This window comes from Megalopta genalis, chromosome 10 (assembly GCF_051020955.1).
Source record: "Megalopta genalis isolate 19385.01 chromosome 10, iyMegGena1_principal, whole genome shotgun sequence".
In the NCBI taxonomy this organism is placed as follows: Eukaryota; Metazoa; Arthropoda; class Insecta; order Hymenoptera; family Halictidae; genus Megalopta; species Megalopta genalis.
Window position 1 is genome coordinate 16,646,253 of NC_135022.1, and position 22,048 is coordinate 16,668,300.

General features: G+C 45.5%; 3 protein-coding genes across 8 annotated transcripts in view; 1 reads left to right on the forward strand and 2 right to left on the reverse strand.

Moving 5' to 3' along the window:
* Positions 1 to 16,788, reverse strand: part of LOC117219918 (uncharacterized protein CG43867) — a 167,865-nt gene extending 151,077 nt beyond the window's left edge. For 2 of the 3 annotated variants that reach the window (XM_076524847.1, XM_076524845.1), the window contains exon 1: positions 16,463 to 16,788. The gene's annotated coding sequence lies outside the window, so the exon portion shown is untranslated. The remainder of the gene's footprint in view (positions 1 to 16,462) is intronic. The other variant, XM_076524846.1, reaches the window with a different exon arrangement.
* Positions 16,789 to 17,744: 956 nt separating this feature from the next.
* THADA (Thyroid adenoma-associated protein homolog) overlaps positions 17,745 to 22,048 on the reverse strand; it is a 29,867-nt gene continuing 25,563 nt past the window's right edge. For all 4 annotated transcript variants that reach the window (XM_076524861.1, XM_076524860.1, XM_076524862.1 and 1 more), the window contains 9 exons: positions 21,397 to 22,041; positions 20,885 to 21,304; positions 20,557 to 20,802; positions 20,134 to 20,496; positions 19,772 to 20,050; positions 19,517 to 19,714; positions 18,562 to 19,444; positions 18,237 to 18,496; positions 17,745 to 18,162 (listed from right to left, as the gene is read on the reverse strand). In XM_076524861.1, the coding sequence (XP_076380976.1) occupies positions 17,851 to 18,162; positions 18,237 to 18,496; positions 18,562 to 19,444; positions 19,517 to 19,714; positions 19,772 to 20,050; positions 20,134 to 20,496; positions 20,557 to 20,802; positions 20,885 to 21,304; positions 21,397 to 22,041 (3,606 nt within the window). In that variant the 3' untranslated portion in view covers positions 17,745 to 17,850. The remainder of the gene's footprint in view (positions 18,163 to 18,236; positions 18,497 to 18,561; positions 19,445 to 19,516; positions 19,715 to 19,771; positions 20,051 to 20,133; positions 20,497 to 20,556; positions 20,803 to 20,884; positions 21,305 to 21,396; positions 22,042 to 22,048) is intronic.
* Positions 18,261 to 22,048, forward strand: part of LOC117219938 (uncharacterized) — a 202,552-nt gene continuing 198,764 nt past the window's right edge. The window contains exon 1 of the mRNA XM_033469511.2: positions 18,261 to 18,382. The gene's annotated coding sequence lies outside the window, so the exon portion shown is untranslated. The remainder of the gene's footprint in view (positions 18,383 to 22,048) is intronic.

The following is a 22,048-nucleotide window of genomic DNA, read 5'->3' on the forward strand; positions in this document are numbered from 1 at the left end:
ATTCTTCTGTTCGAGTTTCGCACGTGCCAAGGACGACAGGGAGGATCCTTGCCAATTTTCGATAGCCGACGCGCGAGTCTGTCGCCGTTGAATCGTCCCAACCAGTCTGGTGCCCGATCAAACGATCACCGAAGCAACGCGATCGGAACCGAGTTGCTCGTCGCTGGGATCCGACCGGCCCGGTTCGGCCCGCTTTGAGCCCGATTCATTCTCCGACGCTCATTCATTCTTGCTCACTTTCACTCACCTTCGCTCGCTCGATCATTCAATCATACCCGCTCCCTTTCTCTTTCCCTCTCCGCGACGCGTTCTCAGCTTCACAGCCGCTACGGCGCGGCAACCGCGAGCTGTCTCGGGCCGCGCTTTTATTCCGATCGGTCTTTACCCGATTTCCATGGGAGCCCGTGACCACGTCGAGCGCTCGTGAAACCCGCTCGAGGACTTTTCCGACAGGATCCCACCGCGAATACGTACACGAAAATGGCAGAAAGCTAGCCAAAATGTTCTCTGTGAGTTCCAAGGTTCAAATTGGTGTTATTTTTTTAAGTAAGTAATCTAGAATGATGTGCTGAAAAATTGTCTGCTCATTTCGGTCCATTTCAGAATATTTATAATTGATGAGGGTTTGTAGAAAACAATGTAAGTGGTAAAAATTTAATTTTATAGGTGGATGAGAATATACTGCTATCTTCAAACTATAGACAGAATGTGATTAATTCTCATCTTTACGTGTAACTAACACCGCAATAGCTTAAAAACGTAACAAAGTTTTTTATTTCGTATAATAATAATACGTGAATTTATGGAATGAGGTATTGTTTTTAGAGAAAAACTTGTGTCTGCCACGTCTTAAATGTCGAAAGAACTAAAAGTACAGTTTTTTTTACATTTACAAGCACTTTATGGTAAGTGCCAAACTCTCTCTATCGCAAATTACTCAAATTTATTAAAACTGATAGGTGAATTCTCGTAACTTTGTGTATAACTTTTATAAAAATGTATAAAAGCACCTATATTATTTCGCATTCCGAGATTCTCATTAGTATAAGAAAACAAATTAAGTAAATAAAGAACAAAATTTGTCCAGACTGTCTTAGTTATTCTGTTTTCAGACAATATAAATAATTTTTGTCTTGGCTCGACAAATCTTATATGTCCTCAAACATAAGTTATTGAAAATAATTCTGCTTTCCGGCAAAATTGACCGCTGTGCATCGTCGCCCGGGAAGATTCGGCCGACGTTGCCCGGGCAATATCGGCCCGATCATTAGAAGATACTCGGGCCGGTTACTGGCTCGTTGGGTGCCCGGGTCACGCGGTGTTCCGCCGTCGTAAAACCGTACCGCCGCCGATCGCAAACTGGCGGCGAGCCTCGCCTCCAGCTCGGCCCCGGAACTTTCCCGTGGATTCTCCGGGAAAAAGGGTCGCGGAAAGTTTCCCAAAGTCCGCCCGGATCGGGGCCACTGGCCGATCGACCAACTTTTCCCTGGCTAGGAATTTCCGGTGCGCTCGCGTCGAACGATTGCTCGCGCGATTTATATTCCGCCGCATCGCAGGACGATTGAAACTTCCGCTGACCGGCCGAACTTCGCCGAACAAGCATCTCTTTGATTCTGCGAGGCCTCGGGGCGTTTTTCGCACGCGGAAACAAACCGTGGTCGCTTCTGCCCCCCGGCTGACGAGCGAGGGAAACTTGTAATTACATCGGACAGGGGCTGCAGGAGTCCCATCCGGCGGGAAGTTCGGTCCCCGCGGACCCACGCCCGATATTTTACCCGGCCTGGACTCGCGGCTCCTCCGTGCTTGCCCTTTCTACCCGCAATTAGCATCTCCGATGTATTCGCGTCACGTATCCGCGGGATAGTTTCTTCGCACGCGACTCCAAGCGGAGACGTTCTTTTCTGCTCGCTGCGTGTGTGTGCGAACGGCCGGCCGCGCCGCTGAAATTGCACGGGAAGCAACACGAAGGGACGGATAGAATGAGAAATAGAAACATCTTTGACGGCCGAGGAATGCCTGGCGACTCGCGACGCCAACTCTGTCCTGGAAATTCGTCTCTTTGCGTTCCTATTACGATGGCCGATGGAACTTGCTTAGGCGCAATGGAACTTTGCGCATCTATCGCGGCTGGCACGAATTTTTTTGCCGGTAACCTACCATCTTGACGAGGAAAATAAACTTTGCGTTAAAAAACGACGTTGTCACGTAGCATTTTTTAACCGAGGTCTATGACTTTTGGAAATTCGATTTGGAAATTCGAGGAGCCAACATTTCTCGTTTGTCCATAATTGTTACACACCTGGTGTAACATTGGTCTCGAATGGATTGTTGGACGATTTACTCTTACTTTCGTTAAACGGCAACGGAAATGATCGAATAACTCAGAATTGCCAGTACAAGCGGAACAGAAGTGAATTTACATGCAAAGATAAGTCGACAAAAAAGAACAACATTTTCTCGGTTTAGCCCTTTATTGTTTATTCTTGTCAAAGTGGCATTTCGTTTTAATTATGTTTGTTTTCATACCACTGAGTGATCATGTAAAATAAATAAATAAAAGCACAAAATCTTTTATTTTTTAATTCCTGTAAAATTCGACAGCAGTATAATGGTCTTCATTTCAATTCAACATTGTATAGCAAAATCATAATTTTTGAAAATTTATTCCGAACTACAGGCAGTTATATCAATAAAATCATACGAGTGCTAAGATTTAACACCTCGCTTACGAGACAATAGAGTTCGAGAAGGCGAATGCACGTGGTGTTAAATAAAGATCAGCCGATGCGTCTGGTCATGACCTACCTGTTCTACTTCTTCTAAACGCTAGAGCAAGTATCGACAACCTATCAGCCTTATGCTACCAAGTAACCAAATTAATAGTTTAACAATTAGTGTAAAAGTTTAAAAGCATATTGCAATTATTTCCTCAATAAAATTTACCTTATTATTCGCTAAAAAGCTGTTTTAAAATTCAAATACCACTGACCAAAAATATTTTCTTAATAGTTAAATTTAGTTGATTTTCATCCGCACCTGATTAACATAAATTTTACCATCTCGAAAACGAAGATTCAACCCTTTCTGCTTTTGACCGCTTGCCGTACCATTTTCTTTACAATTACAATGATTAAAACTTTCTCGACCGCAATAATTTTTTAAAAGAAAAAGAAACTTTATATTTTGTGTTTACTCTACTTGAACTATTAAACGTTGGTGACAAGGGAATAGAATTTGATCCCGACTTAAATTAACGCAGTACGTTCATACCTAAACGAACGAAATTTTAATAGGTACGCGCTGTGACCTCGGCTCCGGCAACCCGGAATCCAACAGTTAACTAGTGATTGCATCCCGCTGCTCGCAATAATCGCAGCGATACGCTTCTCGAACTTGAATCGTCGAATTACGCGAGCCTTTGACTGGCGTTGGTGGACCAAACGACGAATAGAATCTACAGGAAAGACTTATTAGAGGGGGAGAAGGACGTGGAACACGTCGGTGTCACGTAATCGGACAAGTGGAGCTCTTTTCAGGCGTCGAAGACTGCTGCTAGATCGTGGCAGCCTCGCCTCCGGTAGAATTCGAAGAAGCGACTGAAGGAAGAGGATGAGGAGGAGGATGACGGAGGGGGAGGAGGAAACGGAGGAGGAGGAGGAGGCAGCGTTTGCATACAGGGTGTCGAATAAATTTCCACGAGGAAGCAGGCGCGGGCGCGTCCGTCTGCTCGAGTCGCGGAAAGAATCAGATTCATTCTGCGGGGATCTATCCGGGCATAAATAATACATAACAGGGGAGATACGGCGACGTCGACTCGCGGAAAAAAGGGGAGGAACGTCGCGCGTTGGGGGAGAAGAACGAGGAACCTGAGACGCGTCGATACGGCGGAAACCGCGACGTTTCGAGGCACCGTGATTTTTCCGAGGGGAGTGCAGCCGAGCGCGTTCGTCGCGTTAAGGTGTCCGTCGACGTTTCGTCCGATTTAAAAGCCGGAGGTCCGTCGAATTTCACGATGGAGGACGGATCGAATACGTCCGGGCGAATTTCACGGAGGCCGCATAGGAACGGGCAAACCGATCGGCGACACTTAATTCTTAATCGTAATAAAATTACGTATTCATAGGAGGTCGGTGTGTTCTTTTTAAGCTCGGCTTCACCCTCGTTCCGGCGCCGGTAGGCCTACACCGCGCCCCGACCACGTGTACCTTCATAATGCCCGAGCGCGTATATATGTATGTAGAGGAGTCGGCAGCTAGTGGTCCCGTAGAGTCCATGAATAAATTTCGAATTAACTTTCGAACGGTTTTCGCGTTATACGAGGCGCGACGGAAGCCCTCTTCAATCTGGCCGGCTCTCCTTGGAGAGGCTGCCGTTATAATGCGGAGGGTCCCATACCCTTTTCCTGCCGTAGCGGAGACGAAGAAAGAGTGCCCGAAAGGAGGACAGACCGAAATTTCGGCTCGCACCGAAAACGTCCCGGCCCATTGTCGGCGAACGAGCCACCGCCCGCCTCCGAATTAATCGAAGGCAATTCCCGAATAGAATCATCGATAACTACCGGCCTCGAAATTAACCGGGCGTCCTCGCAGCCGCGCGGCCATAAATCACGCGCATTCAAACTCCATCCACCTCTAACAAGCCCCCAATTCTTCTCGCATTAAAAGGGAGCCGGGCCCCGGTCCAACGGGCCTCGACAATGTAACCACGTGTCCGAGCGGTCCCCGGAATCGCGGGCCCACGAAACGGAGATGTTATCGGAGGATAGCCGGGAACAGTGTGCCGTGTTCTTCGTTTCCACGCAATCCTATCGGTCCCAGCAAAGTGCGATGCCGCTGGCGAGAGAGGGTCCACGAGGCTGCACGCGCAATTACTGTTACGTGGATCAGTGCTGGAGAGAGTATCGCCGCACAAGGGGACCACACATCGATTCGAGAGAAACAACCAGGACCTCTCTCGACAACCGATCGTGGCTTCGGGAGGAGCCGACTTCCGATCACCTAGCTCATTCCCTCCGTGGTTCTAAGAACGTAAACGAGTTTTAATGGGTCCATTTGGCCGAGGTGATTAACCCAACGCGACGGGTCGAAAGCTTTCTCTAATTCCTTACCGGGTCTAATCGGACAACTGATACGATGGAGCGGCGCGATGGAAAATTCAGCGGTTTGTTAGAATTCATCCGGATCTGTACTTTATCGCACCCCTTCTGGCTACGGAGACTTACGAAGGAACCCGAAGAACGCTCCGACGCAGTCAGTCACTTAAAATTCTTTTCTGCTAAAGTTGTTTTTCTCGTGAAGTTATCGAAGAAATGATTTTCTATAGCTGCATAGGTACATCATACTAGGATACGCGAATTATTGTTGTAAATGATGGTTTCTGAATAAACATCTTTTATTTATCGAGCAGTATTCGGTGCAGGATGGAGCAAGCAGTTGATTGGAGTCTTCAAAAACTTAGTAAAGTGGATTGAGATCAGGTAGGACCACGTTCCACGAAAATTTAAGTTGCCGGGAAGAATAAAAATCAGAACGCAGATGATCTACGAAATTAATCCTTCGAATGCCGGCATACTGACGACATCAGAACTATGCATCTTATTAATAAAATTGCAAGTGCATAAGTTGATTATGTTACACAACAATAGATCAGAATATATTACTGATATTTTCCATCAACGCTAACATTGCAATGGAACAAATGACTAAATTCCCCATAAATCTCTACATTTTCGACAATCGTAAATTAAGAAATTTCGTACACGTTATTCTGAAACATTCCGTATTGGAAATGGGTAGATAAATAAAAGTAAAACGCAGTGAATTAAACTTATCCCTTTTAGTTTATTAATTTGATGTACGAGGAAGGACCGTCTTTACTCTCCTGATTGCTCCAGGAGACTGAAGACTATTCACAAAGACGAAACCAAAAACGTCACCTAAAGACAAAGAGCACTCTGTTCTATATACATATGAAATCATTGTTTATCTAATGGTACTCTGGCGAGACTCTCGGCGTCGATTCGTTTTTGTAACTTATATGCTAGAAGGAAAAACTTCTGAGTATTCAAAAGAGAGAAAATAATCCAATATTCCGAAAACCCAATATTAATGAAGGCTTCGATGCATAATCTGAGTTACCGAGAAAAACATGTCCAGTGCTCCAACAAATGCTTATCCAGAAAGGTTTAGATTTCCAAAGGATACGAAACCAAGAGCCATCATTAGAACCGATTATGAGTTGCACAGTCATCTGTCTCTTTCCGCGACGTCATTCGCTCGTTTCGTACCGAATGCGACCGATCTAATGGAAACCAAACACTTTCGAGGACCGTCAACATCGACCGTACGTCATCGTACCACGAATCGCGATCCGATATCTTCTGGCAAACGGTGGCGAGGCGCCTCTCGGCGGGCCTCTTCGTGGCCAGCGAAGTGTCAGAAGATGAGGCATCGTTGAAAACGGCGCTCGCGCTCCCGCCGGGGCGACTTTGCGCAAACAATAGTTAGCGGAACGACGCCGGGGTAAGATTGAAAGCTCGCGGCCGAAGACCTAGATCCCTTGTCCCCGAGTAGCCGGGATTCGTAAAGTTGCCGGTGGTCGGAGTTAATGTTCCCGGTCGGCGTTGAACACGGAGGAAACGCGGTCGTGGGCCGGATTTTATCGGGGTGATTTACGTGTTTCGAGTAGGTATTCAGATTTATACGGCGGAACACGGCGTTATTGCGGCCGTATATCCTGTCCTGTGTATCCAGAGGGCCCCTGGCCGCCGCGCCGCGGAGCCGAGCAGAACGCCGCGCCGCGCCGCTCCGAGGAGCGTTTCTTTCATGGGCACGACAATCCGAAAAGCACACGATATCGCGCGGAAAAAGATATCGCCTGCTCGTAAAACCGGCGATATTACGCGGACCGAAGCGGGAGGCAAAGAGTTCGGGCGCCGTTCGATGCCCAGGACGCGTTTCCTCCTCGGCGCCGAGCGGGCAGCGGCGAGCGGACGGGGGGCGGTGTCGGAGCCCGCGTAAAATCAAGCCGCGTCGATATCCCCATCCGCCGATAGATTTAGAGCGTAGCGATAATAAAACGCGCTGGATACGAGCGTTGCATGGGTGCTTTATTAAATCGGCCCGTCTCGCGGAGGCCCCGGGATCGATACCGGTATCGAGGAGCGCCGCGCGTTTCTTCGTTTGCCGAGGAGCAGAACCGTGTGTTCTCGAGGCGCGTTCCTTCGCGGCCGGCTGGTCAATCGCGGAGGATAAAAATACGCGTTACGCTGACGTAACGGCGTAACACGAGCGAGCCCGGCATCGCGAGGATCGTTATCGATTACGGGAGCGGGTTGCGTAACACCAGCTACGCCGGCCTTCCCGTGTATCGTTCGCGTTCCAACTCGAAAGCGATTTTTTCCCCGTTTTCGTTCGAACGGAACGCCGCGGATAGATTGCGATTCCCGTCGGATCTAATAGACCTGCTCTCGTGTTGCAGGCCGCTTTCGCTCCGCGCTTTCGGCGCGGACACCCCTCCCCCGTCGCGCGGTCTTAAATCTTCGGGCTCGATGGGGTACGGAGCCTCCGATCTGAGATAACAAACACATATCGCGGCCGCGAGTTGCGGCAGGTCGGGAATTAGAGCCCGATCTCGTTCGGACCGGTGGAATGTTTCTCTAACCGTGAGTACAGCAGCGGGCGAAACGATTAAGACGAAAAGGAAAACAGAAAGAAATTGATGAAATGCATCGTGGTTGCGAATCTTTTAGGAAACAATGTCTCGCGTGTCGCAATCCATCGAAAGAAATACGATTGTACAGTAATTTCTTCCTAATTAGCGCTCAGATTGCGCACGAAAATGGGCGATTTGGGAAGAGGAGATACGATTGTTCGAGCCTTGAGGCTCGTTTTTTATAGTTGTGGACAATCGGTAACTATAAAAACTAGCCTCAAGGCTCGAATAAGGCAGATGTCAAGGTTCTTCTTTCCGAATTGTTCATTTTTTAGCGCAATCTCAGCGCGAATTAGAGAGAAATTACTGTACTTCGATTCGTCCTACAATAATATTCTTTGCCAATCCCGACTTGTCCAATGTTTACGAGCCTTAGCTGATGCAAGTCTCATTTTTCGATTTTTAGTGGTCAGGGTTGGTTTCTTCTCTCGATTGAAAACGGCATCAGCGCCGATTTCTACGTCATTGTTTCAATTTATTTCAGCTGTAATAAACAGCTGTAAGCTGTGAGAACTAAAACGATCCTTTCCGCGCAAACAATGGTCATACGATCATACATTTTCTCAGTTGTTTTTCGTGATTGGTCACATTTTAATTGATCAGAACAAAGGCTAGTCCTTAAAAATTTGTACCGCGCTGGCTTCCAAGCAGTTTCTGCTCTGCCAACGACAGATTCTGGTTCAGCAAATGTATTCTATTGATTATAGTCTTACGACTTGTTCCCTTTCGTTCCATGATTTACCCACACATTTATGCTCGGCAAATGAACTTGAATCAACCAAAGGCACGCTACACACGGATTTTAATACTCGTCTACTAAAACAAGTTCGCTAGAAACAGTTCGTCGTAAACCGATGTCCCCCGTTCACAGAAGTCGGGAAACCGGAAACATAAAGACAACCGTCTTGCTGAAATTTCGCAGCCACATGCGCGAGACTGAGAAAGCGAAACACGCATCTTGTACATTTCAAAATGAAACAAACTAAATGATTAAGCAAGGTCGCATAATTATGCGTTATTATCGAAGTCGTAATCCATCGCCTTAAATTTATGACCGCCACTGCAAGTAAGAGGTTTACGGGGCACGCGGCCGCGATCTACTGTTCGAAGCCGGAAAGAGGACTCCCCTCGATCTTGCCTGTTGCTCGAGATCGTAACTCGATTTCACCTCGGGTACGAACAAAAAGAGACAAATTGGAAGCTACGAGAAAATTACGACGGTCGAATTACTTAACAAGAGGAAAGACGAGATAAGCTAAAAATGTTTTCAAAGTGACCTTTATAGACTCGAGGACGGAACGAGATAACGAGAGCCTGCTTATTGTGAGAGACTTCGGGAACAAGGTAAAATTATCCTCCAGCAGCGGCGTCTCTTCGCGAAATTCTTAAATGGGCTGCAATTCTCCAGGAATCGTGCTCGACGACGAACGACGCGACGCGACGCCACAGGTAGCTGGAGATTTAGTGCTCTCATCGAGAGGAAAATAAAGGAGCGTATGAAAGAAGAAAGAACAAAGAGAGAGAGAGAGAGAGAGAGAGAGAGAGGAGGTGGAAGAGAGGACGCGCAAAGAGCCCGCTGTTATTTCTAGACGAAGATTCGGTTTCCGGTCGCGGCACCAATTTGTATAATTACTGTTTTCTTTGAAAGCAGCTCCTCCGGTCCCCGGTGTCCAGAAAAAGCCTCGCCACCCCTTGCTCCGTCGAAGACGGCGCTTTGACGGTGCCGTGGAGCCCGATGTCTCATCTTTTCGCGCGATTCCCCCTCCTCGACAACGGTTCCATTATCGTAATTGCTCGTGATATTCGAAAATTGATTATCCCGGGAAACGGAGGAAAGTTTCCCGCTTCGGGGAACTCGGCCCTGTAAAAGACGCTCGATATCGACCAGACGATCCCGGCGCTTTCGAAAGTTTGCGACCGAACGAATAATTGACAGCTAATGAATCGAAATGTTAAGTCTCGGTGCTACAAACGATTAGCCCCGAGCGAGAGATATCGGCTCGAGGTTAAATAATCCGAACAATTACAGAATGAAACACCGTAATCTCGTTGCCGAACCCGGGCGAGCGTCATTAGGGGTCATTAATAACCATTACGGAGGCACTCGGGCATTTCCGGCCCAGGTAAAGAAGGATGGTAATAACTCGAAACCATTAGACTACGTAAGTCGATTAGACAATGAGGCGAACAACGCGCGCGGCGTTCCCGTTCCATAGAGAAACAGGAGCGAAGGATATCGTGTTTCGCGTAGACGTTGCGTCGCCGCCTGGTAGCTCGGATTTTCCACGGAAATTAATTCGACGGAAACAGGGTTGCGCAACTTGGAATCGAGATGCTGGATATCGGAAGAATTTCTGCCGATCTAGGTCCTGTCAACCGAAAATCTCTCTCCCGCACCGGCCTCTCTCTCTCTCCCCTTGTTCTCCGGCGTCTCGACAGGATCGAATTTCAACGCGCGCCAGGCTAACCCGGGTCCGAGACAAAAATCCCGACTAAGGTTTTTCTTATATTCACGTCGTGAATCATCCGCTGGAATTTGAACACGTCTCCCAAGATATCTGTCACGTATATGGCCAGCCGTGTACCGAGCAGACGTTCGATTCGGTAGCCGTCTAGACGAGCCTGGCATAATCAACGCGCCCGTTCTTCGCAGCCGAGCGTTTTCCTCCTCGATTCACGGCCTGCCGAGCTTCCAAAATCCAATGCTTTCAGCTATTTTCGAATCCCACGAGTCCAATGATCAAGGACCATCGGAACGATCCGATTTTGCGACACTCGTGTGCCGCAGAAAATTTGCTCGACACCTTTCGATCGATGAATGCGCTGTTACGCATCGATCCGTAAATATTCTCCTCTTTTTCTCACAGAAGCACGTCGCACGCTACGTATACGGCCATTACAATTGTTTGAATCGCTGTTACTCATTAATGCCAATCGTTGTTTCCATTCTCTCAACTTCTTTTGTTATCAGAAAGATAAAACCACCCTTTTGTAATGTCCGCCTAATGTAAGCGGTTCAAATCACAAACACGGAAACGTGTGATCAACCTGGACACTAATACTGGAGTCAGGGCAAATCTATGCCATTAGAACTAATCACCGCAACTTCAGAATCACGGCGCTAATGACCTAGTCGCTGCAGCCTTGAACTTCTGTTAAAAGAAAGCTGTTAACACTTTTACTCGGTATAAATGTCACTCAATTACTCATGTCACTCATATGTAGGTGATGGAATTATTTACTCAGATTTGAAAATTAATTTTTACAATAATATATTATATTTTTCTGATTTTATTACGATTCGCGAGACGTGAAAATGTAGAGAATGTAATTGATATCATATAACTTAATATTTTAATTTTAATTTGATTCAACAAAATGTTTTAATTTTATACAATTTTTGAGGCGCGTGCCGCGTTAACCCCCTTGCACTACGATTTTTGTCTCAACCACGTTGATCAGCACTTCTTCGTTCTTAACACGTTGAATGCCACGCCGGTTTTACAGAAATTGTCCGCGGCGCCACGATGAATTTTCTTTTATGCGATACATATAATGTTGAAATATTATCTGCAATAGATAAGTTACAGTGTATAACCATAAGTTACAGGGTCACTGTTTGAATTGACGATGATAATAATACAAAATTTTAGATATTGACATTTGTTTTAAATTGTATATATTTCTATCAATTTGGGCGTGCCGGTCACCGGTGGCCCCCATGGCGTCACCGCCAAGTTAAGTGCCGATCACCGGTGACCCCCGTGGCATTCAACGTGTTAATATTAGAATTTCCTTGATAGTACGAGACTATTTTTTCTTTACCGTTAAATAGAACTGTTTATTACATAAACCGACTCTGCTCTATTGTAAATCGTTATCTTGATTCTCACCCTTTCCGTTCATACCGTCCGCTAATGAGGTTGCACTTAATACTTAACATTACCTCGTTTTATTTTCGCTTTTATCTAATTATATGCACATAAGTACGATATTTTAAAGCACGTTCTGTGTCCTTATACGTACATCATACAGTCAAACAATTGTTTCTTGTACGTCTTCGTTCACTTTCATTCTTAAACATCGATAAAAGAGGAATCAAATCTTGTTTCGACTTAGAGGAAACGAATAACATTCGCGCAATCACGGTGCAATGTGGTAATATAGTGAACGATCGGAAAAATGCGTTCGGTCCGAATTGGACTATCGGAATCGTCGCGCAGGGGGTGCCGCAATTTTTGGCAGCGCACTGGCAGCGAGCGCCGAAAACGACGGCACGGTACGGGTTCCCACAGAGATTAGATGGCGGCTGCAGGGGTTACAGATTTCCCATAAAGCGGCAACGACGCATCGAATCCGGTGCACGGTCGCGTGAATAAAAAAGAGGAGAAAACGAGAGAGCCCCTCGCATAGACAGCCTCGTGTTCTCTGGCGTAGAGAAGGTTCAATGACCAGAGATAAAACGCGCGGCGGCGTGCCGTCGTAAAATCGTGGAACTAGAGGCCGGCGCGGTTCGAGAGCGGACCGGAAGACGGAAAGCGGAAAGCGGACACGAAGGTTTCAGAGGAGAGCGACACGCGCCGGCGGGATTCTGAACGGCTGTCGGGCGACGGGAAATTAACGCGTTCGATTTTGGCCGGATCGAAATCGAACGGCAGCAAACGCTGCAGAAACGGAGCGAGTTTTCGGGGCCCGAAAATCGAGTTTCACGAGCAATCGAGACGCAACCGCTCGTAAAAACAAGCCAGGAAATGCTGATTACCCGGTGGTCGTCTCCGCGTATCGCTATATTTAAGCTCCGATTTATGGCGAGAACGCGTTCCAGTTAGGAGCGCAGCGGCGTTTCGATTCGATCGGCGTTGCATCCGCGCGAGGACCCGGCTAATTATTTAGTTGGACAAAACCGCGCGTGTCGCAACGCGCGGCGATTGAAACGCCGAGTCGAGTCGAGCCGGGCTGAGCCCTGTCCGTGATTTATGCAAATCGACACAGCGTCCCCGCGTAATTCGAATTTCCTTTCTCCCTCCCCCGTTGCGTCTCGCCGTGTCGCGTCGCGTTGGTTTTCGTAGGTTTCGGGGCCGCGGTTACGGTCAATTACAGTCGTTGAACATTGTTTCGTTATAACATAATGGGCGCCGCTCACGGAGCACGCCCGTGGGCGACTACACGCCGCTGCGTTTTGCATAAATTACGCGTACAGTTGAGTCCGGCGCTCGCGTGGCCGTGCGGCGTTATTGTCAAAATAATGCGGGAGCAGGTTGCCGCTGCAGGCTTGATAAAACAAATAGACCCGGCACACGTGAGTTGTATATTCGACATTCTCCCGGGGCCCGGACACTGGCCAATTGTTTCCACCGATCACGGAATTAAACTTAAAAAGAAAAGGGCGCGCGCGTTAGGTCTGGGGGGGAGGGGCGTTCGCCGCGCTACCGAAGCGAAACGGGCCCGTTCCGCGCGATCTTAACGAGTGTCGCGATAAGCGGATGAAAATAAAGAGCCACTCTTTGCCCTGGGATCGCCCCTGGGGCCAATGCTTCGGAGCAAAGAGCGGAGAAAGAAAATTCTCTGTCTTCGGAGAATCATGAACAGGCACGAAGCATTGTACCAGAAAGTAGTCCATACCTGAATCTATCTCAACAATGATACAGTCGAGCACTAAAAGTGATATTCGCTTGTGTGTTGCTTCGTAAAAAGGAGAAGTATGATTTCGTTCAGACTTGCCGTCATTTTTATATTGATATATTCGATCGTTAATTCGATCATCTATTATAAAAGGGTCTCTGTAAGTTGACCAACAGGTAAAATATCTCAAATTTCTGATATGAAAATATATGCATCTTTGAATTGACTCGAAACACAATTAACACCTCTGCGATAAGAAGGGGTTGTAGAATTAGTTGTGTTGCTTAAAGAGGAGTTCATTTTAACTAACGAAGTAGATATTGATCGATTTTACGGTAAGACAATTTTTTTTCTCTAATGTCCTGCTGTTTTAAAATCGAATAAAATGCAATATATTTCTGTCACATCGAAAAGAAAAGACTGCTTATTTAATTTTTCGTGCTGGCATATCTCGTGTTACAGGAGGTCCTACTGTATTTCACAACGGGAGACTGTAACTTCGCCTCGTTCCGCGTAGAATGCCTCGAGTGGGCGTGACTTGTTTGCCCCAGCTTTTAAACGGAGCCGGAGCAATGCCCCGGAGGGCAATTTGGGCTGACGGTCGCGTCGGAGAAATTAAAGTTTAGCTGGTCCAGTTCAGCAGCCGCGTAAAAAAAGCTTTAAACTTCGTTGCAAGAGGTCTGGCTTTCTTTTTCAACAGGCTTCTCGTGCGCTGTCGAGATTACTAGCAGTTGGTACGCCTGTTGGAGGAGTCCTCCGCGCAGGGCGCACCGTGAAATTATAGATTGCATTCCCGCTTCGGCTGTTCGCCCGCCGTAAACAGGCTTTCCCGCAATTGGTGGTTACGGTGTTTGAAAGAGAGCACGGACTCCCCTCTCCTCTCTCTCTCCTCTCTCTCTCGCCGTCTCTCGTAATTGAAGCTTGTCCTTCATTGACAAGAAGCAACGGGCGGGTTTCAATAGAAACGTTTCGAGCGCGTTCCGCGGAAAGAGTTAATACGCGTAATTTTGTGGGAAGAAGGTAAACGCGTATCCCGTTCTGCTCGGCATCCAGAGAAAGAATGGACGAAAGGAAGGGGAGAGAAAAAAGATCGCGAGCGTGGCGAGACAAATGTGAACACGGGAGACCGTGCCAAATGCACCGTCGTTTTTCTTATCATCGTTTATTAAAAGCGTCAGCTAAGCGGGACAATGGAAACGGACTCGTCACGAGACGCTCTACCTGCATAATCCCCGCGGACAGCTTTTAAAATACGAACGGCATGACCGACGACTCAAAACCGCTGTTCTATGCTCTTTCTTGCGGAGACGTAATGTGGAAGCGTTTACACCGGTTGCTTTCCCGGTTCCGCAAACACTGAAATGTCGCAACATTGTTTTCACGAATATTCGCAACAACAGTATCCAAACAAAATCGTTTCCAGAAAATCGAACATACGAAGACAGAATTCAATTTTCGTTTCATTTCCGTTGTTTCGCAAATACTGAAATGCCGTTTATTAATTTTACACACACACACACACACACACCCGTGACAATATTCAAACGAAATCGTTTCCAGAAAGCTGAACGGTGAAAACAGATTCGAATTTCCGTTCAATTCCCTTGTTCCGGTGTCGAGGAAAACGTTAAACTCGGCAAAAAGTTTGTAATTAATATCGTTAGCCGACGATTCGCGATACGCATTCGGCGGAGCGGAACTCGCGAAATATTTTCATCGCGTGTCGCGGGACACCCGAAACGTCGAACCGTCAAAGCCGGATCGAATTTCCGTTTCATTTCCCTGTTCCGGTGTCACGGAAAACGGATCGACAGTCGCATCTGCATAATCCCCGTTGAGCAACGATGAAAAAAAAAGCTCGACGACGAGCGCCCGGAAAAGCGTCGGACGTTCTATTTCTCTCGCGGAAAAATAGTAATTCCGTAACATTTAGCCGGCATGGATCGAGGCCGGGCCGAAAACGTGGGACTGTCGAAACTGGATTGAATTTCAGTTTCATTTCCTCGTTCCGGTGTCGCGGGATCGACGGTTACCATTGTTACGGCAAGCGTTCCGGTGTTATGCGTGCAACGTGCACGGCACGGTGATAAATGTGAACGTACACGAATTCCGTGGGTGGCTATTTAAAGAAAAAATGGTTTAGCGAATTCGTATCCGCGAGGTAGACCGGCACGGTTACGGGACGAATGCGAGGCCCCGTCGAATCGGACGCGGCAGGATGTAACGGGTCGACAGCTTGACATTGAGAGATTCGAGCGATTATGAAAAAGAATCGGCCGTATCGGGACAACGGGTATCGGACTACTTATGGTAATTCGAAACGAGTTCCAGCCGACAGAAAATATGTCGTAGCGCGTTTACTACTGGTGTGCCTAAGGCGTGGACAAAAGATGAATTTGAGACCGATGACCTTTCTCCTCGAGGAGAAAGAGAGAACGAGGGAGAGTGAAGAAGCAGAAGCAGAAGAAGACGTAGAAGAGGAAGAAGAAGAAGAAGAAGAAGAAGAAGAAGAAGAAGAGGAAGAAGAAGAAGAAGAGGAAAGACGAAAGAGGTGATGTAGAAAGAGCGAAAGAGAGATAGATAGGTGAAAGAAAGAGAAAGAGACAGGTCAAGAAAGATCATTCTCGAAGGCTCCGTTAGTTGATCAAGCGCGAAGGCTATTTAACATTCCGTGTTTGGAAAGGACGCACTTACTTTAGGAATCGCAGATGTTCAACGGACTGGCAGTGCTAGTTTTCAAACTTGTTCTCGCTGCTCTCGCTTGATCTTTCCGTTTCACGCTCCTTCTCCGGTTCTCCGCCTCTCCTTTCTCTCTCTCTGCCGTGTCCCTCTCTCGTTCCCTTTTTCCCGACGCGACTCCGAGAAAAAGGCCTGGGCGAGAACCGAGTGTCGAGGGCCGGAGGAGAGTCAGGCGTGCAACACGGCAAAAGGGTTCGGGCCAAAGGCCGTCGCACGCACGGCAAATATTCGAATCGAGGGATGACAGCTTGCACAACAAGTAGGTCATAAGCGGTACAGACAGCGAAACGGGCGACGAACAGCGACGGGAACGGGTTAACAGTTCGATTCGAAAGTGAAACGGGGTGCGTGGAACGCGATCACGCGTGTTTACGTCGCCGGAACTCACCTCGGCTCGACGGGGACTGCGGTAACGGCTCGTAACGATTTGAAACGAGCGCACTGAGTCCACTCCATGCTTGGTACACGCACGACCACTCTCTTCCCCGCTGGCTTTTCTCTCGGTTCTAATCTGTCCCGGCACTCGTGGACATGCTGGCTCCCGTTCGACGCGGATAAAGATCGTCGGCGCACACTAATACTCGACGGTCACGACGCAGAGGCGCGAAAAACGCGAAAATCCCGACCGATCCGCGGTATAATGTCACGAAATACGTACAAGAGTCGGCGAACCTCGAACCGCGACAGTGGCGACTGCCCGCGACGAGCGGGTCAACTAAATTCTCTAGCTCCGAAAACACTTTACACTGAGCACACGATGCACACCAGACGCGAAACTCCAATTTCTCGCGAGAACCAAATTGTACGGCGCATGCGTTCTGCGGTTCGTTATGAACACAGCCCCAGGTCAGCGCATTCGAGTGCGCATGCGCCAGTCTATCCCATGAACTGTACCCGCGTTTGTACCGTTATTGAGGTCTAGAACCGGGTGCATTTGAAAGCGACGCTATATTGTATTTTGAAAGTTATTCAAAATACAATAATAATCAATCCATTCGAGATAAGTTGGTGAAAACATTTTAGTGACACGAATTTATAAAAGAGTCCGCGAATATGTTTGGGTTCCAAAGTTTTGTTGCGGTAGGGTTTTGTATGATAAATCGCACAATTTCACGATAAAACAATCGTCAACTATCATTTTGTTTTTTTTATTCAATGTTTAGCGTTTTCAATAAGATACGTTGTTTTTTTAGTAAATCCGTGGTTAGCTGGACATGTTAACCTCTCTTGATAGTGTAGTAGAAAATGGCGCCATTTTAAGGGGCTGTTTAAATTATTTGAATCGTGTACCACAGTGTTACGTGTTAAGAATTGTAGCACTTTTCGTTTTCCATTTCTCGCCTAAAGTCTCTTCTTCTCCTTCTAATTCAAGATCCAGAGAAAAGGATGAAAGTATCGATTAAAAGAAGCGCGGCAGTTATGGGTGTTTGGAGGGTACCGAAACCACCCGATTGGGGAACACAAACGTTAAAGATTCGAACAGAGGAATCGTCTCTACTGTGTTCCATGCCTAAGGGATATTGCCCCATCGGTTATTTACCCCTACTCCACGCCGTGAAAGACAGTTTGAAAGGATATCCGCGCATAACGGTGAGAATTATTTTCTCAATATTTCTGTAATTTTTGTCACTTCTATTCGACTTACATAACGCAAAACAACTGACAATCACTTCTTTTATATAAAACAAGTCATTTATTCATCATAAACTTATTACAAAGAATACTATGATACAATAATCGACCGATTTTGAATTCTGCGGGAAATCTCAGGTGTTGTCATTCCCGTAAGATTTTTTTATATTCTTTAAACGTTAAAACTTGCAATAACTTATTTTTGTATGTCGCGTCTAAAATGTCGTACAATCCGTTTTCAAGGGGAGACAGATGGTTTGCATAGATTTTCAAAAGCGTTTCGAATGTCGATGATTTCGGGAATTCGATATTTACGCGCGAACTTATCCACATTAAAATATCGTCCGACAGTACGTTGATAGCGAAAGATCTCATGTGTTCCGAGAAAAATTTCACGCAAATTCGCGACACTTCGACAGGCTCGAAAAAATCGTAGTTCGTGCACTTGTTGAACACCTGAAATCAAATATCAACTGTTTGTTTAGTATGTCTTATCTAGTTTACTCTTCTTGGTAAACATGTTTACTTACGTCTGTATCGTCCATTTCGTAGTCTGCGTCGTCTAAAAGAGAAGTACTCCAATAGAAAAGGACAACGCATAGAAGTTCAGAATTGGCGGGATACATATGCCCGTAGAATTTCGTCAGAAGCATATCCAACGCGGAGGACCCGCTGGGTAAGGAACAATTTACTTCAACGCTATCAATTAATTCAAATGTTTCGCGTCGTACTTCCGCACTATTATCAAGTAATAATTGCAACGCTGTTGTCCACCATTGGACTTGAGCAACTATAACAATGCATTCAATTAATACTTTGTTTACAAATTAAAACAGGAAGATTTGATAAACGTACAGCGATATTCAGAGTGCCGACAGCAGGGTAAAAAAAGATCTTGCATTATTTGCAGCACAGATTTCCGGAAATCTGCATCCAAAGACGCGATCCAAAAATTATCACAAAAGTTGTTGTACACGTCCTCGGTACATTCCAAGTTGATTTTCTCAATGTCGTCAAAAGAGACTGCAGTTGCATACGATTTTCCGAGTAATCTCAAATAAGAATCCCTCTCGTGGTAACTACCTTGATCGGTTAATCTTAATTTGTTTAAAACGAACTTGCAGATGTTGATTAATTTAGAACAGCTTGATGATCCAAACCGATCCGGATGCATCAAGCTGTTATAAAGGAAATTGAACATTGAATCTTGCAGTTCAGGATTATACTGGCAAAAATCCTGTTCCGAATTGCAGATTATATCAATTGCATAGTCTAATAACAATGTCGATGCATCTTTGTGTACTGGTTCGTTAATTACGTCTACAACAGTGGACCATGCGACAATTTGTGTTTCTGGCGTTATTAAACAAGAAAAATATATTCTTATTGGTACAGCATGACCAATTAATCCCGTCTCTTTGGCTACAGATAGTATAAACTTGATAAGGAATGTTTTATAATCTTCTCGTGCTGGTCCTTGTTTTAATCTCCTTAATTCGATTAAATGCGATTGCAGTGCGTCTAGCATTGCAACATGTTTAGTCAAATAAGTTTTATCTACTTGAAATATTTTGTCACACACGTTTATATAAACTGTAGCCAATAGGAAACACGGGGGATTTGAATTTTCCCGCTCCAAGTTCTCCAGAATCCAGGCGGTTCTTTTAAAAAACCTGTTCCAATCTATGCGAAATGATCGGAGTTGCTCGTGATTAAAATGATTCAGTATTTCGAATATCTGAAAAGAATATAAAAACAATTAATTCCCATGATTTTCTCAAGGTATAGGAGTACATTATTCTACAAATACCTGTAGCATGTAGCCATGTATCAAATTCAATGATGGATGGCTGGTCTCGGCAGATATCACATACTCCATTATCTCCATCAAAACATTTCCCACCGACTGTTCCGTCAGTAGAGCTACAAGCGCTCTGGCTGCTAATTTACGAGTCTCGTATACTTCACTCTTAGCGCATTGCGTTACCAAACCGACGAGATTATTGATCTAAAACACACATATATGTTTAATTGTTAAAATCACTGTTCTATAATGCTTGCTTACCTTGCACTGGATGTCTGTGTGCTCGCAACTATAACTGAGGTACAGCCGTGATAATAAAAGCAAAATAGATTGTACATTCGTTTTCATGATGGTTTCATTCATCACCACGAACGATTGCAACTCGTCCAAAATGAAAGGTAACAAGTAGGGATATTTTTCAAAAAACATCCTATAGTTCATTTTGTTGTCTGTCGTGAGATTGATGTGATCTTTAGTCCTCTGCACACCAAATATTCTAATAATCAGGGCACTGAAAAGCAACGTAGCTGCATTTCTTTCCTGTGAACAAGGAAGCATTTTTATATTCTTTATTATTCACTACAGGTGCGAGCTATATTTTTAATATTCAGTAATCATCATACCGCCCACGTTAAAGCGTCGTAGCTCCTGAACGCTGCTATTAAACCATCAGCTATATAGTCGTTTACAACTTCAGCCAGATGGGAATGTCTAAAAATTGCTCTCAAAATATTCAAAGAATGAGTCCTAATTTCTGTAACTTTAGCGCTGTTTCCCTCCACATGGCGGACATCTTCATCAGTACTTAGTGATCCAAAATCGTCCTCATATTCTGAAAACACTGTATCAGTGTACAGCAACTGTTTCACGTTCTTCCACAAGTCTGTACTCTCCAATTGCGTGAATCCGAGCAATATTTTCATCATTGAATCAAAAGTTTTTGTTTTTGTATCCTTGTGTGGGCGAGGTTCTGTAGACAGCAATGCCTGTTTAATGAAATTCTTATTATTATCCAAATTCAGATCGTAGAAAAAAAAAATATTTACCTGTATCATGAATGGTACGCCAGCGCTTCTTCGCGTTGCACATAGCTTCAAATTCTCTTCTTTAATCCCTGTGATTGCAATCAGAATCTGGTGCAACCACATCCTGGGCAGCTCGTTTAAACTTTCTTTCTTTAAACGCCATAAACGAGAACAGAGTTGACTGAAACCTACATGAGCCTGTTCGAATGCTCCCCTGTGCTTTGTTTCAGTCAGCAAAGTCACCAAATGTTCTCCAATCCTGATAATCTATTGCAGGAACAATTTGGCTACTTTACTATTTGAAAATAAGTCCGTTCCGACATCCGTACTATAGATCAAGAAATTTTACTTGCTCTTCGATTAGAAGCCCTGTGGAAAGATCGTCTTCGCTTATGGGTGCCTTGGTAGCAAGGAAACCAAATAGTAAACTAACTTCCTTCACGGTGCGCCATGAGCAGAGTAACACCATTTGCGGTGTTACCACTTTTTTTTCGGGCGAGGAACCGCACATCTCGCGAATAGTTTGCAAGTTAAGGTCCATTGGTAGGTGTCCCTCTGGAGAGGAGTTATTAACTATCACAGAGACCGCATTGCTAAATTCAAAGCACAAATTAATCAGTTCAGCTATAGTGTCTTCCCATAACAGTTCTTTCCCTGCCTCTTTCAAGTTGCTTTCTTGCAACAGGCTTCTGATGCAGAAGAGGTAGCCGTACAAGGAATGTTTGGTCACTGTCATCACTATGTTTTCTCTTGCTAGAACATGAACCTTCTGCAAATGTAAGACATTGATTGTTATTTCAAAAAGTCAACTCAAGGTCACATAATAAATATAACAGATCGTCAATATCTCTAAATGAGTACCTTTAATCTTTTAAGCAGAACTAGTATTAATTGCAACAGCACAGCTTCTGCTACATTCTCAGACCACTTTGTCACTCCATATAGGGTGTTCAGAACATTTTGTATGACAGGGGACAACATACAGACTTTTAGCATGTATGCTGATGTAATGCTGTCAATCGGTCTGATACTGTTACCTAATTCTATGGCGACTGTAACAAGATCAAGAACATTACTTTCCTTGTCTAACTCCAGTAGACTTGGATCTACTGACTTTATTAAATTAAAAGCCATTTCTTTATTGGCTTCATATGTATCCAACAGCATCAGATCAAATAAGGCTTTTATTTGTTCCGCTTTCCAGCCAATGTGCTTGAATTCATTGTCTAACAAATCTCTCGTTAATAGCAGTATCTGAAGAGATGATCGCCTTCTAGAATACGTTGCATCTGGTCCGCATATGCACATATTGCGTAGAGACTCAAAAAAATTGCAGTACATCTCTATATCCTCTTCCAATTTATTGGATATTGCGTAAGATGCATCCAATACTTCTTGTTTCATCACTTGGGGATCGCAACTCTTCTCATAGTGGCTCCTCATTTTTATTTCTTGCGAGCATTGTCTCCTCATAACTGCAAGACTGTCTTTTATCCGCTTCAAAGCCTGTAGA